At 44.5% G+C, this 17,074-nt stretch overlaps 1 protein-coding gene across 1 annotated transcript in view; it reads right to left on the reverse strand.

The window, feature by feature from the left end:
- The window catches only part of CSF1R (colony stimulating factor 1 receptor), a 51,807-nt gene continuing 34,733 nt past the window's right edge, over positions 1–17,074 (reverse strand). Inside the window, exons 12-21 of the mRNA XM_063120856.1 lie at positions 16,867–16,971; positions 14,517–14,627; positions 12,817–12,982; positions 12,196–12,278; positions 10,371–10,486; positions 7,863–7,985; positions 6,355–6,466; positions 5,556–5,655; positions 3,857–3,962; positions 1–1,747 (exon numbers count right to left, since the gene is read on the reverse strand). Of these exons, the coding sequence (XP_062976926.1) occupies positions 1,613–1,747; positions 3,857–3,962; positions 5,556–5,655; positions 6,355–6,466; positions 7,863–7,985; positions 10,371–10,486; positions 12,196–12,278; positions 12,817–12,982; positions 14,517–14,627; positions 16,867–16,971 (1,157 nt within the window). The 3' untranslated portion in view covers positions 1–1,612. The remainder of the gene's footprint in view (positions 1,748–3,856; positions 3,963–5,555; positions 5,656–6,354; positions 6,467–7,862; positions 7,986–10,370; positions 10,487–12,195; positions 12,279–12,816; positions 12,983–14,516; positions 14,628–16,866; positions 16,972–17,074) is intronic.

The raw sequence follows: 17,074 nt of genomic DNA on the forward strand, positions 1-17,074 counted from the left end.
ATTCTTGCAAACACAGGCAAGTTTGGTAGGCAGACACGTTACCTACAGCCATACTTGGGGCCCAGGCCCACTGTTACACTCTTTCCAGGAATGTCTCCAGCGAATTTGAGAGGCGGTTATAACAGTCCCTGGCCAGGAGCTATGATGTTAAAACTGCTCCTCTGCTTCCTAGTTGTGTGTGGAAAAACAGCCCTGGTGATTTGCTGGATGCCAGGTACGGGCAGTGCAGCACCATTGTGGATCAAGCTCCTAATTTTTTATGGAACTGAACAGAATTATTTCTACTTGTAGAGTTCAGTCATCTGAATCCTAACCTGCAGGAACCACGGATAGGGAATCTTTGCTTTGAGGAGAATTGTTGACCCACGGGGAAAGTCAACCAGGAGGTGGAGGAAACAGATCTAGAGTCTTCCTGCCCCCACCCCACAGCTTCACTCTCATCTTTGATGTTGAGTTGTATCTTTGGAAAACAGTGCAAAGCCAGGGACAAAAAGAAATGGCTCCATTCTCCTCCTGTAGCATACCGCCAGCAAGACGAGGTGTGCCAGCTCTCTCTGCTTCAGTATGCTGGAGGCTTGGAGCTCCAACTACAGGTAGATTCAAACCTCTGCTTCTACAGAAAAAATGTGTGTGATGGGGGAATCAGCCACCTCATCAGCCCTCCTGAAGTTTAATCTAGTGTGTGTGTGTGTGGATTTTCACCTCCCAGTGGAAAAGAAATCTGGACTGAAGTAATTTGCATGTATTTCTTAATCTCTCATAATAAATTGGTTGAATATATTAAAAGTCAGTGAAGTAATTAAGACTGCAGTTCTTCACTCACTCACCTAGGATTAAGGTGAATTTAGTAGGGCTTAATTCTTAGCTAATGCATTGATTGTAGCACTGAAAAAATCACATTTTTTATTTACTTGATTAACACATTGTTCAGTGATTCATACATTGTGCAGTGGGGAAAAAAGAGTTGCTATTCCTTCCTTGTTTGAAGTTCCTTTTCTGAGGAGAATTAGAACTTTTTTCCAGCTGAGGTAATTTCCCCTCTAGGAAGTGACTAATGACATTTCACAGATGGAGAATGATTGTGGTTCTTTCTCCTCACACCTTCAGTCCTGCCCAGTCCCTGAACCAGAGCAGAACTGGGCAGGGTCTATCAGTTTTCCTTTTGGCTGATAAATTCCTAGGTACTATTGCATGCAGAAGAAAGAAGTGTGCATAAAGATAAGGAAAAGAGTCCGTCTTCCTTTTTTAAGCAACATCAACTGAGGGCCAGTGAGTTGCATCTGAAACATAGCTTGGTTTCTAAGTGGCACCCGTGTCCTCACTCTCCCAAGCATGCCTAGATACAACAGGCTATGCCAATCTGCGGACTGGATATGTTGATTCTGGCCAAGCTTATTAAATACTCCCAAGCTAAGCAAGATATGAAGATATTGTGCCAGCTGTTTGTGGCAAGGGGAAAAAAGATGTAGTCACAGGCAACATTTAATATTCTGAACTCTGCTGCCAGGCCATGACATGGCCACAACCTGTGACGTATGGATGAAATATCCCCAAAGGGATGGCATCTCAGCTGGAACTGAATGGACAAGAAGGCCATGATCACATACAGCCTTTAGCAGAACTGGTAATTATTGCTGTTCAAAAGGGGCTGCCCACTCTCTCCAGACTCGCACGACTCCTCACAGTAGCTGGAGGGCTCACATCCACTGTCTTCTTCTTCTGTAGCACAGGGCAAGTTTTTATAATCCTTCACAGGAAAGCAAAAAAGAATGACACATATGCATGTCAGCGCCTGGGGAATAGTACCATCACCTGAAGCTAAAACACTCTTACTAGGGATGTGCTCCGCTTCTAATCGGCCCGGAGAAGCAGTAGCGGAGCGGGGGGCTTCACCTGCCCTTAAGGCGGAGGCAAAGAGGATTGGGGGGCCGGCGGAGCGTGGCAAAGAGGATCGAGGTGAAGGCGGATCCTTCGCCTCGATCCGGAGCTCCGCCGGAAAGGTAAGTGGGGTTTACCGGGCCCTGCCGCTGTCGCTGTCGCCCATGCGGCGACGGCAGCAGGGCCCGGTAACGCCCCCCGCCCTCCTCTCCCTTACCTGCCTCCGTCCGCGGTCCGTCAGCGTCTCCAATTGAGCCCGTGGTTCCAGCAGGAAGTCTGGGCCGCACTTGCGGCCCAGACTTCCTGGTGGAACCACGGGCTCAATTGAAGACGGTGACGGACCGCGGACGGAGGCAGGTAAGGCCCCCCTCCCCCTTGGTCCCTTACCAGGCTCTGCCGCCGTTGCCGCATGGGCGGCGATGGCGGCAGGGCCCGGTAACCCCCCCTATGGGGGGGGGGACCGGAGCTCCGATCCGGATCCGGAGCTCCGAGCGGAGCGGGTACAGGCAGAGTGGGGGCGGGGTGGAGCGGGCCGATCCGAAAATGGCGGATCTTAAAGTGAAGCGGAGTGGGGGGTCCGTGCACACCCCTAACTCTTACCCAAGGGGCCTTGAGGGAAATGCTGCAATATTTTATTTATTTAGAACCTCCCAAACTGTATGTGTTGCTTGCTGCTCTTGGTCTCCTTTTGATTTTGCTTGCTACACACACACACACACACACACACACACGTACGTGTGTGTGTATAGATAGATTAGTAATTCGGCAAACACATTGCATTCTACAAATCCTTGTAGCTTGTTAATCCAACAAAAGGAAAATCAAACTGTGTAGTAGAAAAGTGAGCTTAGCATTTCTACAGCACATTTCAATGGCTGGAGAAAATGCCTTTTGTTGGATTTACACATACATTGTTTGAATGTATACTCAGTACTATGGAAATTATAATGCTCATTGGTGAAAGCCTTAATTGAGAAGGGTGGTGGTAGTGGAGGAACAACAACGGTGGCCCTAGAGATCAGGGATAAGCCACCTTTTCAGCCCTGCCCGCACATTTGTCATTTCTTTCCTGGCCCGAGGGCACACTTCTCACAGTCATTTGTACCTGCAGACATTTAATTCTTGGATTGTCTCTTTCCTTACTCCCACCCCATTTGTTGGACACTGTCTCTTCTTGCGTTCCCTGCCCTGGGTTTGTTGGACTTCCTCTTTTCCTGCCCTTCCTCCTGCCTTCTCTGCCTGAAATGTCCTCCCTGCTGTCACTGCACTCACCTCCTTTCTCCCCAACCTGAATGGCCCTTCCCACTGCCATGTTCATATCTTCTACTGCCTCCCATCCTAAATTCCCTCTCCGTCCCCCACCACTGTAACCCTTTCCCACTACCATTGCTGCCACTGTCATGAGGGGTATAGAAAGAACACAGCGAGGTCATCACAGCTACTGCGTTGCCAACCCTTGCTCCAGATGTTGTGAGAATCCAACTCCCATCAGCCCCAGCCAGCATGGCCAATGATTAGGAGTATTGAGAGTTATAGACTCAACGTCTGGAGGGCCATAGATACCCCATCCCTGAACTACATGCTCAATAGGTTGAATGTCAAGATAATTATATATTTTTATAGCCAATATCTGGCCTTGAGTAAGTACTAATGTTCAATAATATTAAAGCAGGGATGGGCCACTTGTGATCCTCCAGATGTTTTGGCCTACACCTCCGTCAGCCCTAGCCAGTGTAGCCATTGGTGAAAATCATGGGAGCTGTAGGCCAGAACATCTGGAGAGCCAAATTTCCCAATGCTGTCCTGAAGGACAATAAGACATTCTCCTCCAAGGACATTTTTTTCATTGTAGTTTCTACCAGATGTAACACAAGTATGTAAAAAGATAAGTGAGAGATTGCAGTTTCTGAGGAAACTAATCACACACCTATGAACTCTCTTCATCTTCCTTTCCCCCTTAGCTATTTAAGCATCTTACCTTTTCCTTGCTAGCATCCAGCTGCTTTTGAAGGAAAGTACAAATCTGATTAAAGGTAGGCCTTTTAGTGGGCTCCAGGTTCCAGCAGGCGGTCAAGAGATGGTACCTGAGGGTGGGAGAAAATCTGTGTATCACACATTCAGCAGTGACTTGCAGTGTTACATGTAAAAACTGTTTGGATAGTTACTGGCCTATGTTTATTATTGCAAAGGGATCAATTCAGATTCTACAATGATCTTCAGGCTACAATCCTATATGCACTTATATGGAAGGAAGTCCCATTGAGCCCAATGGGGCCTACTTCTGAGTAGACATACATAGGAACACATTGTCAGTTTTGAGAAAAACGAAAAGTCTTGTGGCATCTTAAAGACTAGCAAAGTTCAGTGTTTTCTTCTTGATAACTGTATACTTACAGATCTCGTAGAGGTTGCATAAGGCCTGATAAAAACACCCATTAGGAAGCATTGTGAACCCCCAAAAGTGTTCAGTTACACTTTGGTGAGATATATCAATTCTAGGCTATGTTAGTTTAGGTTACATGTATAGGGGCACATTTTTCTCCCTCTTTCAAAATACTAGAACCCGGGGTCATCCCATGAAGCTGATTGGTGGGAGATTCAGGACAAATAAAAGGAAGTATTTCTTCACACAGCACATAGTTAAATTATGGAACTGATCCAGCATGACACTTCTTATGTTCTTACGCATTTAATTTGTGGTGTTGCATATTTTTTTTCATTATAAGTTTAAACAATTTTATAAAATAATCAATATTTAGTCAATTAAAGCAATCGCCTTGGGTAGTTATTTTGTAAGATGGCTGCCACAGTCATCTGGCCAAATCTGTACTGGCCCAATATCTAGATTTGTTCATCATATATTAATCTCCCTCTCTGCTAAATTTACTGCTTTTATAAAAATGCATACCTTTCGATTGATATAAATTGTTCTTTCTGGATCATTTTTACACATTTCTCCCAGTGCATGAAATCCAAATACAGTTAAGTCACCTTTGACTGGGAGAATGTTTAGAATGTGTCGTAAGTCTAAGAGTGTCATCAGATGGGGAGGGGGATCCTGTTTCCCTACTGGTGCTTTTCCTCCTGCTGTCCCACAGTAGGGATGAACAACTTCCTCTTCCTTCACACGGGGAAGAAAGAGGACGCAAACAACAACAACCAAGTGGCCCATTCAGTGGGTATTTTTATCGAGAGCTGCTTCTCCTGCACACAGCAGGAAATGGTGACAATATTTGCTATAGCCCCCCAAACTGGATTTTCTCTGTCTTATTTTATGACGGAAAAAAGACCAGATGGAGTGGGAGGCGGACATTGTCATCAAAAGGACCCATGAAAAACCATGAGTGGCCAGTAACGAGCAGGCGATAAAATGCTCGCCTGATGAGCCTCTAAGCCAGACTTCCCCAACCTGACAATATCCAGATGAGAACTACAATTCTCATCACCTCCCAGCCAGCATGGCCAAGGGTGTGAGGTTGGGGTCTATGCCAATACTGAGCATATTTTAGCAGAATTGAATCTAAACATCGCTGTGGTACCTATAGCAGCAAGCTATATTCATCATCACAAAAGATGGAACTGGAGCTCTAGGACAATGTCTTGATGCATACCAAACATCCCTCAAATGCTCTCAGTGTGTCGCTAGTTGCAGTGTTTGGAATGCTGGGGTTACTTACACCTCTTCTGGAGCAAAATCCGGCCTGCCCATGTGGTATCCCTCTTTTACCAGGCTATAAAACTTGCTGTTCACTTTCATGCCAGGATAGGGGCTCCTGCCTGTAATTGTAAGAAGAAGCACAACACTTCATTAGAGCAGAGACTGAGCACTGTGCTGTGCTATCACACAGGGCAAACGCTAGCTTCTTCGAGGCCAATGTGACCTGTGAGAACAAACCCCAGAACTGTTTGGATGCAGGTGGGGGAGGGTTCAAGGGGCGTAGTTTGCAAGGGAAGACTATCCCAGGGGCTTTTAGACTAACTAGCACAGGGGATTGGGGATCCTGCCTCACACTGGGCTGACAAAGGTCAGCAACACTGCGGGTGGGCCTCTATCCAGGCCTTTAGACGGTAGTGTTGGCTCTTGGTGGGTGAGCCCCTTAATTGATCTAGCTTTAGCGTTGGGTGTGAGACAGGGGGATTAAACCTCAGATTCACGAGCCAAATCTCACTACCTGCAGTCTCAATCTGGCCTCCAGGGTTCTGAAGATGCCATGCTCCCTTCTGAGACATAGTGGGTGTCCCCGCACCTCAATTTCTGCTGCCAGACCAGCCATATTTTTAAACAGTCTAGCATTTTTTTCTCCATAAGTCTGAGGTTTGTTTTGGCAAAGTGGCGGGGAGGGTCTTGTTGAAAATCTGCATTGCAGCCAATGCTGGTCTGGTTTCCGCAATCCAATTTTCTCTCTAACCCCATTTCTGACTAAGGCCTTTCCGTGCAAAATGTGGAGATGGAGAGACAAACGGATCTTCCCATACCTAGGGAGAAGATCTCCCAGAGAAGGATGCCATAAGACCACACATCGCTCTGCACCGTGTAAACACATTCGAAGATGCTCTCTGGGGCCATCCACTTCACTGGCAGGCGAGCCTGGAAGGACAACATCTTCATTGAGATCGGAAACAGCTCCTTAACCTGGAATATCTGTATTGTGCCCTGACTCTTGTTTTCTGCTCAGTAGCTTCCACCAGAATTTAAATATGGCCGGATCTACACTAGTCTTATAACGTTGCTAGTGTCCCTTTCTAACATGGTTCTCTGTATCACGGGGCACACTAGCGTTACTTACGTTTAGCTGTAACGTTACTGCAGGGCACATTGTTAAATCCTTTCTTGTTCTCCCTCCCTCTGAGCGTAGCAGAGTTGCTGGGTTTGCTCCGCCCACTGCCTGCCTCATTCCTAGCCAGCAGTGCAGGGCAATAGTCATAAGCACACACACAAACCTGCTCCCAAAACATCTTACTGCAGGTCCCAGGGAATAGCTTGCGTGCATAGGAGCCAGCCACTTTGCTGAAGCTAAGCAGGTCAGGGTTTGGATGGGAGACCAAATTGAAAAGTTTTAGCAGCAGCCGCATTTAAGCCCCACTGGTCATGAGTTTGGGACTGGGACCAAGAGACCCTTGTTAATTTTCCTGCACGGAGCTACAGCGATCCTTTGAGCGCTCCTCAGCTCCTTTGCAAAGAGGGGGGAAATGTTAAAAAAAATCATAAAAAATCAACCGATGACCCAATTTGATTCAAATTTTAAGGCAGGGTGCATGGGAGTCCTTCACAATAAAAGCAGATTCTAAGGTGGAAAACTTCCGAGTCCTTTGCATGCAATTGTCAGTGACTGCACAGTATAACGCTGGTGTGATTTATCTGCTGTAGCAGATAAGATAGCAAACGGGGCGAAGGAAGGAGAACAGGAAGTGGGCGGAGCAAACCCAGCAGCTCTGGGTTGGGAGAGGAAAATTACTGGTAGAACGAGGCACATGAATCTGTAGCAACGCTGGAACTAAGAAATAGAACCTGTAAGTACGACTCATTTACAACGTTGGAGACCCAGGGTCACGTGACGCTGTGCGTCACAGTAACCCATTCAAAACGTTAGAATAACGCCAGTGTAGATTCCCACTATAACTCCGCTGATCTTGCTGTAAGTGCAGTGGCTCTGTGGTAGGACACTTGCACTGCACGCAGAAGGTCCCAGTTTCAATCCCTGGCATCTCCGGGGCGGGGGGGATCTACACTATTGCTTTTAAAGCGCTTTAAAGCACTTTGAAAACGTTTTGAAACCTGTATATGCAGTGTGTCCTGGGCCCCAACAGTTGTCAAAACTGTTATAAAGTGCTTTAAAGCAGTAGTGTAGATCCCCCCCAGGTAAGGCTAGGAAAGGACCGTGCCGCCAGTCGGTACAGATAATACTGAGTTAGATGGACTTACATACTTGATGTATGTAAGCCATGTGCACCTCCAACCCACAGTTGTCAACCCAGCTACTTACATTGCCTTTGACAACATAGTTTGTATCATTCATGATGTCTCTCGCCAGGCCGAAGTCGCAGATCTTGGCCACTCGGCCATCAGCCACGAGCACATTTCTTGCTGCCAAATCTCGGTGGATGCACTGGATTGAACAGAGAGCAGAATAAATGGCACATCTGCTTTTTCCTGCTTTTCTTTCAACATATGGCCACAGAGATGTGAAATGTAGCTTGATTGGTGCCATGCTCAGCCTAACTGTTCTATAGTTTGAAAAGATTTGACAAGCATTAAAGGATTAATCCTGTGAGATAGCGAAGGTGCCAGACTCAGCCACGTTTGATATGTATTTAGGTCAGGTAATTCTCAGCATGGTATCTATCTATCTGGGCAGCCAACCTGGATTCATCAGACTGTATGGTAAGGGTAGACTCTCTAGAGCTGGGTTAGGTAACGGTGCCCTTCTGGGCCAGGTCTTCACCAAGCAGGATAAAACACTTTGAAAACGTTTTGAAAACTGTCTATGGAGTGTGTCCTGGGCCCCAACAGTTGTCACTACTGTTATAAACCGTTTCAAATCAGTAGTGTAGATCCTGCCCTAATGCTTTGGATGACAACTCTCATAAGCCCCAATCATGGCCAATGGTCAGGGATCATGGGAGTTGTAGTCTAAACCATCTGGGGGGCATCAGGTTGCCTACCCTGCTCTATAGTATTTCTTTCACAGCTTTCTCATTTATGTATTGTGGCCTCAGGTGCCAAATGCCAGCAGTTATTCATTGCACAGACTTACAGCAGTGATACAGATGAGAAGATGCTGCATTTTGGACAGGGCAGGCAGAAGACCAGTCATTTGCTGTGCTGCCCAACGTGTCTGCAGTGGCCAAACTCTAAGAGTTTCATCAAGCCACCAGACACAGAAGTGGTTCTGTCTGAATAGGTTAAAACAGTCCACCACACAGGGCAACACAACTGGATATTTGCATGCTAAGTCAGTTTTCTGTGGATTGCTGGTCTGGGCTTGTGTTTTCAGCTGCTGGTTTTAGCTTTAATATTTTATATGTGTTATATTTTTTAAAAAAAGATTTTTATGTTATTTTTGTGAGCTGCATTGAGAGGCCTTTTCTCCCCTGAAAGGTGGCATTAAAATGTCTAACTATGATGAATAAATATAGTCTGTGTTTCCCTTTTCTGTAATGTTGAGCCTAATCTCCCACTCTCTCACAAGATTAATTCTTTAATGCTTGTCAAATCTTTTCAAATTAGAGAATGTCATATGCGGCGTGTCCCACTCAATGGCATAACACTCATACAATCCTTTGAACTCTACAGAATTAAAAAGAAGAGGCATTCTTTTGTAGAAGCCCCCTGCCTTCAGGTTCCACCGCTGACTGCAGTTCATTACAATTTATGTTATGATGAAGAGCCACAGAGATTGTTCTTGCCAATTATATTTATAACATGATGGGGCAGGAAACCCAACTGTCATTTTCAGTTCCTTATTACTGGAAGGGGTGGGAGGAAAAAAATAACACCCTTGATTGGCTTTGTGCCCCCCTTCTAGAACTTAAACCACTAAACAAATGTGCACAATTCAGATAGGAAGAGATGTGTAAATAGTACTACTTGTGCTACTTAGGGAAGAGGGGAAGGCACATGCTGAAGAACCAATGTTTATATTATTCTACAACACCCCTACAGCTATATCAGGGTGAGCAAAACACCGCTTAGGGAGCTACATCTGCTCCCCTGCATCCTTGAGGCAGCCCTGTTGCCTTCTGACACACCCTGAAACAAACCAAACCAAAATAAAACAGCTAAATTTGTTTTAGCACTATAGAATGCTATGAAATGGTTTCTCACTGAATTCCAGTGACAAACCTGTGATTTATTTATTTAAGATTCCCCCCTTTCAGTGCGGCTCGAGCTCTTTATTCTCATATGGATTCATTTCTGTCAAAAGCCATAAATATGTGTATTTTAAATCATTGGAATAATCCATATAAATGCCAGCTTCCTCCTCCCTCCCCTTCTTACCCCCTCTCCATGTGACTTTCTTGAGAGCAGGTTCTTAGTCTAAGGTTGCATACAAAGTCCACTCCAGTTGTCTCTCTTGAGGTTGATGTTCCATAATAAATAATAATTATGATTGAAAGTTATTGAAGCAAAAGGTGAAGGGAGTGTGGGTTTGCCCAGCCATGCGAGATGAGGTCTTTGGGATGTTCTCCTTTTTCTGTGAGACCTCCTCTCATATTGCTGGGCAGACCCACACACTCCTTTCATCTTTTGCTTCTATATCTTCCAATAATAAATATTATGGCACATCAAGCCCAAGAGAGACAACTGGATATATTTATCCTTTAGTTCAAGATGCAAATAATTGTTTCCTATGTGGCAATGAAAAAATCCACCTTAACTTCTGCACTTGGGTCTATTTATCATAGCATTACTACCTATTATTTTCTTGCCAGTTGATCCTAGAATCACATTCTAAAAGGGATGGTGTTTATCAGTGGGGGAGCACACTCACATTTTTTGAAGCAAGGAAGTTCATTCCCTGAGCCACCTGATTGGAGAACAGCAGCAAGTCATGCACATGAAGAAGATGGCTGCCATCTGTTTCTTCCCCTGATACTGAACTCCTCCCTGGAATAGGGGAAAGCTCATGGTGATCAATACAGGGCACCTCTGCAGCAGGATAAAGTAAATGCTCAAGCTGAACTACAGCACCAACACAGAGGGATGAAGGAAGTCTAACAGTAGGGGCATTAAAATGGAATCATGGTTAACAAGAAAAGAGAAAGGAAAGAGCCGATCTTTTGAGTTTGAAACTACCAATATAAAATGAAGGCTACAATCCTACATGTAGGTCTCACCAAACTTAATGAGGTTTATTTTTGAGTAGATGTGTATAGGATTGAAATGGAACTTTTTAGTAGAAGCAGAATCAATGGTCCAGTTCTCTTTGTTCAACCATGGTTGGCCTATGTATGCAGGTTATTTCAAGTCCCTACAACTTAGAGGAACATTCTGTAATACTGTACTTGGGAGTGGATTCTTGAGTACAAAATACTTGCATATAGCATTATTTATGATGGTCACTCACGTATATGTATTTGAATATAATTGTGTTTATAGAATATGCACAACTGGCAAATAGGAATGGATTGAACACCTGTCAACATGTACTTTTTAGGCAAAAGCTACCATTTATACTTCACAAACAATGCTTTTTATGTGATTTTTTTTTAATACTTGGGGATTGGTTTCTTATAGAATTCAAGGGTGGTGAATCTGCGCATCTAAAAATTGACTTCCCATCACAATTCAAATACTGCCTGTGAATGTTGACACAAAATATTTTGATAAGATACAAGAGTCTGATCCTGGAGGTTGTGCAGCTGACTTGGTGGATAAACAATGTGTAGTGCATAAGTTTAGGATACAGTGGGCCCATTCAGAAGACACCTTAAACCATGGCTTTAACCATGATGGTTAAGCCAGAAAGCCAGGCCGTGTTCAGAAGACACCTTAAACCATGGCTTTAACCAAGGTGAATAAGGCTTTTTGCTTTATTCACCATGGTTAAAGCCATGGTTTAAGGTGTCTTCTCAACACAACCCAGCTTTCTGGCTTAATTATTGTGGTTAAAGCCATGGTTTAAGGTGTCTTCTGAACAGGGCCCATGAGTAATCCTATGAGAATAATGCATGTATTAAGCCAGGAGTGTTGAACCTTAGGCCTTGGGGCCAAATCCAGTCCACCTGGAGGTCTTAGCAGGCCCTCCGGAGTTTCCTAGAAGGCCATTTCCCCTTCCCCTGTCCCCACTGCCTTTCCCCTGAGTGCTGGTGGTTTTTCAGCTTTTGCACAGTGTTTCCCCCCATTCTCAAAGGTTGAAATGCCTCTCCTAGGGCTTAGTTACTGGCAGTAGGAGCTTTACGCAAAAATAGGCTGGCATTTCCCCCCCCCCCATCCCTTTTGCTTTTGCCCCCGCCCACCACTGGAATGTCCCCCCTCCCCCCGAAGAGCTTCTCCAAACCGGTCCTCAAGCTGAAACAGGTTTAACACTCCTGAATTATGTTACGAGCAGATTGTTTGAATGCGAAGTAGCAATTACTTTGCCAACGTTCTATACAACACCATAATAGAACTGCATAATAAAATTGAGTTAAAAATCTGACCTTAATTTTCAGATATGGCTTTTGATATTTTGTTCAGTTTCACATGTTGATAGCATTGTGTTTCCTTTCTGTTGTCAGCTGCTTCACACCTATAAGCCCACAAAATAGTGGCAATAGCTCTAAACCTCCACAACTAACCCCCATTACTGCTGGAAGTGATCCTTGATTATTTACCTTTTGCTGGCATAGAAGTAGACACTGCCACTGGTCTCATTTCCAGATAGTTCTCCACACATTGGCTTCCAAATCCACTGTCACTGAACCAGAGAGAACAGAGGAGGAAAAGTTATTAACAGTCTAGCATCTATCTGCTTCCAGGACAAGCCCAGCCAGCTGAATAGCAAATACATTACCAGAGTTCAGTTTGTGCAGATAAAGCAAGAGCAGTGAGAGAAATAAAAAAAAACACTTTTACTCAGCCCATGTTGATTGGACTGGGACTTAAGTTCATTATCTTAGCTTTAGAGATGCTATTGTACATTTTATTTCATCTGCTAAACTGTTCACCCAGCTTAAGTCTATTAATAATCTCAAATAGAAAGAGCCACTCCACTCTATCAAATGCTTTCTTCAACAATTTTATCGCAGTCAATAGTTCATTCCAACAAAAGTTACATACAAAAGGACTGAGTGTACAGTTAGCTATTAAAAAAACAAGTAATCATAGAGGATCTAATAGAAATGGCCAAGTTCAAAGTTGTCACAAAAAACAAAACAAAAAAACCTCTGATTTTGCTTGGAAATTCTTAACAAGTGGTGGATTGATTATGAGTGATGGTTGGCTTCAGATATTACCTTCGGATGTATTTCTTCCCAAGGTAGATATTTTTATAGTCAGTTGCCATGCTGTCCAGAGAGGACTCAAAAAATGCATCCTGGATCATAAGACACTCAGCTTTCTTTCGCAGGAAATTCAGCAAGTCTCCATAAGGACAATACTCAGTAATGACAAGTACAGGGCCTAGAAAGCAGAAAATAAAAACTAGCAGAAAGTGTACACAATTTCTGAAAGATAATAGCTAGAACTGATCAATCAGGCAAGGCTATTTGATGTAGTCTTAGAGTTGGCATGTAACATCTAGTTTGGTTCTTCATATTCCACATTATTTCTCCCTATTTTTTATTATTATTATTACAAAAAGCTGCCGGTGGGATACAAGACTGAGTGGAGGAATGATGGGGGGTGGGAAGGAATGGCTGCTTAACCCTTTCTCCTTTAGCTTCCCTACCTTCTGTTCAAAATCACTTATTACTCAAGTTATTCTTTCTTCTTTGGAAAAGGAATTTTAAGTAGAGCTGTGCAAGCCTCAGATATGGATCTCTGAAGCCTCAGCAGCCATTTCATAATGAAACTGCCCAGCCGTTTCTAGAAGCAGGCAACTCTGGAGCACTCGTGGGTCATTCGATGACCCCTCCAGGGACTTGCATATCCTGGATAATTGCATATCCTGGGCGATCGCACCGGTAGGCAGGATATCATGGCAATGAGGCCACGAGTGACTGCTGTTCCTGGGCCTGGTAAGTACCTCCCTCCCAGGCAGTGCATGCTGGGAGTTGTAGGTTCTTTCCACAAGGCAGAGTCCTAGGGTTGTGCACTAATATGGCGGTTTCATCATGAAATGGCTGCCAAGGCTTTGGAGTTCTGAATCCAAGGTTTGCACAGCCCTAGTTGAAATGCCTCTCCCTAAGGCTTAGTTACAAGCAGTAAGAGCTTTAAGCTACAGTATGCTCATGTTTTTTTGGCCCCACCCCCTTTGGCTCTGTCCCTTTGCCTTTGGTCCTGTCCACCCCTGGAATGCAGCCTCTGAGAGCTTCTCCAAAACTTAATTTGGCCCTTGAGCTGAAAAAGGATTCACCATCCCTGCTCTACCCACAGACTGTAGTGGCACAGTGAGTTTAGCAAAAACTAGATTATATGGGGGGATCTACACTACTGCTTTAAAGCGCTTTATAACAGTTTTGACAACTGTTGGGGCCCAGGACACACTGCATATACAGGTTTCAAAACATTTTCAAAGTGCTTTAAAGCGCTTTCAAAGCAGTAGTGTAGATCCCCCCACCCCAGGGTTCTACTGATGGAGGAGGAAGAGAAAAGGCATGCCAGTTTTGGTCAAAGGAAAAGTTCCCCACTCTACCCCACTGAAGTATCCCAGTTCTAACTAGTTCTAGCTTGTGCTCACTCAGTTAAGGTCATGCCAAATATCTGGCATGCTGTCATTTAATTTCCTGATGCCCGTATATCTTTAGGTTTGGGATCTTAATATTCAGCAGGTGGTCTGGCATTTTCAAAGAAGAAATATTTAATTTGTTGGTGATTGTGATCTTGACTTGAAAAATCTATATCGCTTCCACTATGGTAAAGATGTTGCTGAAATGCATCTTTACCATAATGAAAGGGACATAGATTTTCAAGAAAAGGAAATGGGGAAAACAAAACACAGGAGAACCAAAATGGAAGTGATGGGGAATATTGTGCTGCCATGACATCTTGTTACCTCCATGAGTACATGCTCCCAGCAGGTTGACAATGTTCTCATGGTGGCCTAAATGGCTCATGATCTTCAGCTCTGACATGAGTGCTTCTTGTTCATCAGTATGTGCTGTTGCTGAAACAAACAATGAGAAGAGTTACATCCAAAATCTAACATGGGGATGGGTGTAGGAAAGAAAGAGAGAAACATGGGTATACAGGGGAAAATTGAATAGATGAGATGAAAGAGGATAAAAAGAACTCTAGGGAGTAGTCACTTAGAATCACTATGCCTAGAGTGTCAGCACACCTTAGAACAGGGGCGGTGTTCCTCTGACCCATGGAGCTTCCTCACCTGGCTCATGGAACCTTCCTGGATTCCTCCAGGCAATGGGGGCATGGAAAGAAGTGTTGTCCCTGTAAGATCAGTCTCATGCTAGGAGTTTGTGCTTAGGGAGAAATACTTGGGATTGTATCCAAAAGATTTAACTGCACAATTAAGAGCCCTGTAACACGTGGAAGATACATATTTTATCTATAATGTATTGCTACTTCTTTGAGACCAACATGGCAACTATTCTGTATCAGAGTACTTCGAACAACATCTTTTATTTCACCGACAACAACCATATTAAAAGGATCATTCATCCTACATGTGAACTGGCCTGTGTAATTTTCTAGAGAATGCCTCTTTAATAGACAATGTTGTGTGTTAAGTTTATAGTTGGATCCTGGAAGCTTCCTGGGATCTATTTCAAACCTTATTTCAATGAGTGAAGCAGCCCAGGGGCTCTGGTAATGAGAATGTTGTATTAACAATGAAATGTTTGGACAATAAAACAAGCTTTTAACCTATCACCAATGTTTTGATTGTGGAAAGTTGGACTTTATTTTTCTACTGCACATTTGAATGGTCAAAGAAAACTCCATTTGTTGTATTAAATATTAAATGTATTAAATATAGAAAAATAAAATGTCTTTAATTAAGCAAAGTCTATGTTAATCAGATTCCTGTGAGCCCAAACTTCAGCTCTGAATAATGGAACAAGCATAAAATTTGTCAGCACTAAACCTTGAGAGGACTTCTGTGCCTTTAAGCCTTTTGTGGGAGGGACGCAAGAAATAAGAGACGACACAAGTGATGGAGTTAAACTGGGCCACATTTATTCAAGATCTGCAAAGGGGGTTCTCCTCAGGCATCCAGCCAGGCCTGCGTGCAGGCCTTCCTAAGTGAACGGGCGAGCTTTCCTGGTCCAGCAGGTGGCGCTTGGTTTCGCCACCCCGCTGTCCATCCCCAACCAGGGATAGGGAGACCTTCCCTTGTCACCCCCAACCCCTGCCCCCGCGGGCTCAAGGTGGGTGAGCGAGGTCGGCCTCAAAGGTGGTCCTTATCCCCCGGCCTGGCCACAGGGCTCAACACCGGGAGCCACCAATCACTGAAACAGTGCCTTGGAATCTCGCCATTATATTCCCTCTGGATGCCTTCTCTACCTGCCTTGAACTAGGTGACCAAATCGCTAGCAGCCAAATTGACCTAGTTAAACTCCCCCGATGTCTTACAGTGTGGAGTAGGCGAAACAACTCACGTCCAATTCAGGGCGGGAGCAAAAAATTCCTACTCGGCCCCATAAAGGCGACCCAAAGAACACACTGTCTACAGGCAGGGAGGGAGGGAGCCGCGGAGCACGAGGGCAAGAGGGCTTGGAGGGGTCAAGCGTCCCTTGATAAAGGTGCCCAACCCCTCCCAGTCCCCAGAGGCCCTGCCAATGCAGGGTGGCCACGTCTCAGTCTTGCCCCGCCCACAAAACCCTCCCCATGCCCAGGCTTGGCCGGGCATGGCAGAATGTGCCTAAGGGCTCCATAGAGGAGGCTGTGTGTGTCTGTTTAGCCACCTGTAGCTTCTCCTGTCACTGCAATGAAAAATATTGTACCTGGCAAACTGTATACTTTTTAATGTTCACTGTTTTAACTTTTGTAAACCGCCCAGAGAGCGTTGGCTATGGGGCGGTATATAAATTTAATAAATAAATAAAGACTAGCCTTAAAGTTATAGGACCTCTGGATCTAAACCTTGAGACCCTAAAGGAGTATATCATGACTTCTGCATAATTATAAAGTAGGGAACCAAGGTGTGTATTAAGTACAGCTTTCACTTGGTCACCTGGTAATGCTATGTACAATTGCATTGACCTTGGGAGCTGTACTCTGGTTGAGTGAAACTCTCCACTCCTGCAGAGGAGAAATCCCATGGCGTAAATTGCCTTTGAAAATTCTGGGGCATCCTTTCTATATCTCAAGGGGACCTTTCTTCTTAGGTATAGAATCTTTCACCCTCTCCTCTCCATAGGACCCTTTTCTACCAACTCGGCACTTACATTTTAGCATTTTCACAGCCACCTTCAGGCTGGAATTTTCTTTCCCCAACCCGAACGCTGTGGCTTCAATCACCTTCCCAAAAGCTCCAGCTCCCAGGATCTTCCCTGTGAAAGCAAATACATTGCTTAGAAGCACAACAGAATTAAGAGAAGGATTTTTGACATTGATTCAGTAAGCTCTTTACATATACATGTGTTTGTGTGAGCG

This window comes from Elgaria multicarinata, chromosome 3 (genome assembly GCF_023053635.1).
Source record: "Elgaria multicarinata webbii isolate HBS135686 ecotype San Diego chromosome 3, rElgMul1.1.pri, whole genome shotgun sequence".
Classification (NCBI taxonomy): Eukaryota; Metazoa; Chordata; class Lepidosauria; order Squamata; family Anguidae; genus Elgaria; species Elgaria multicarinata.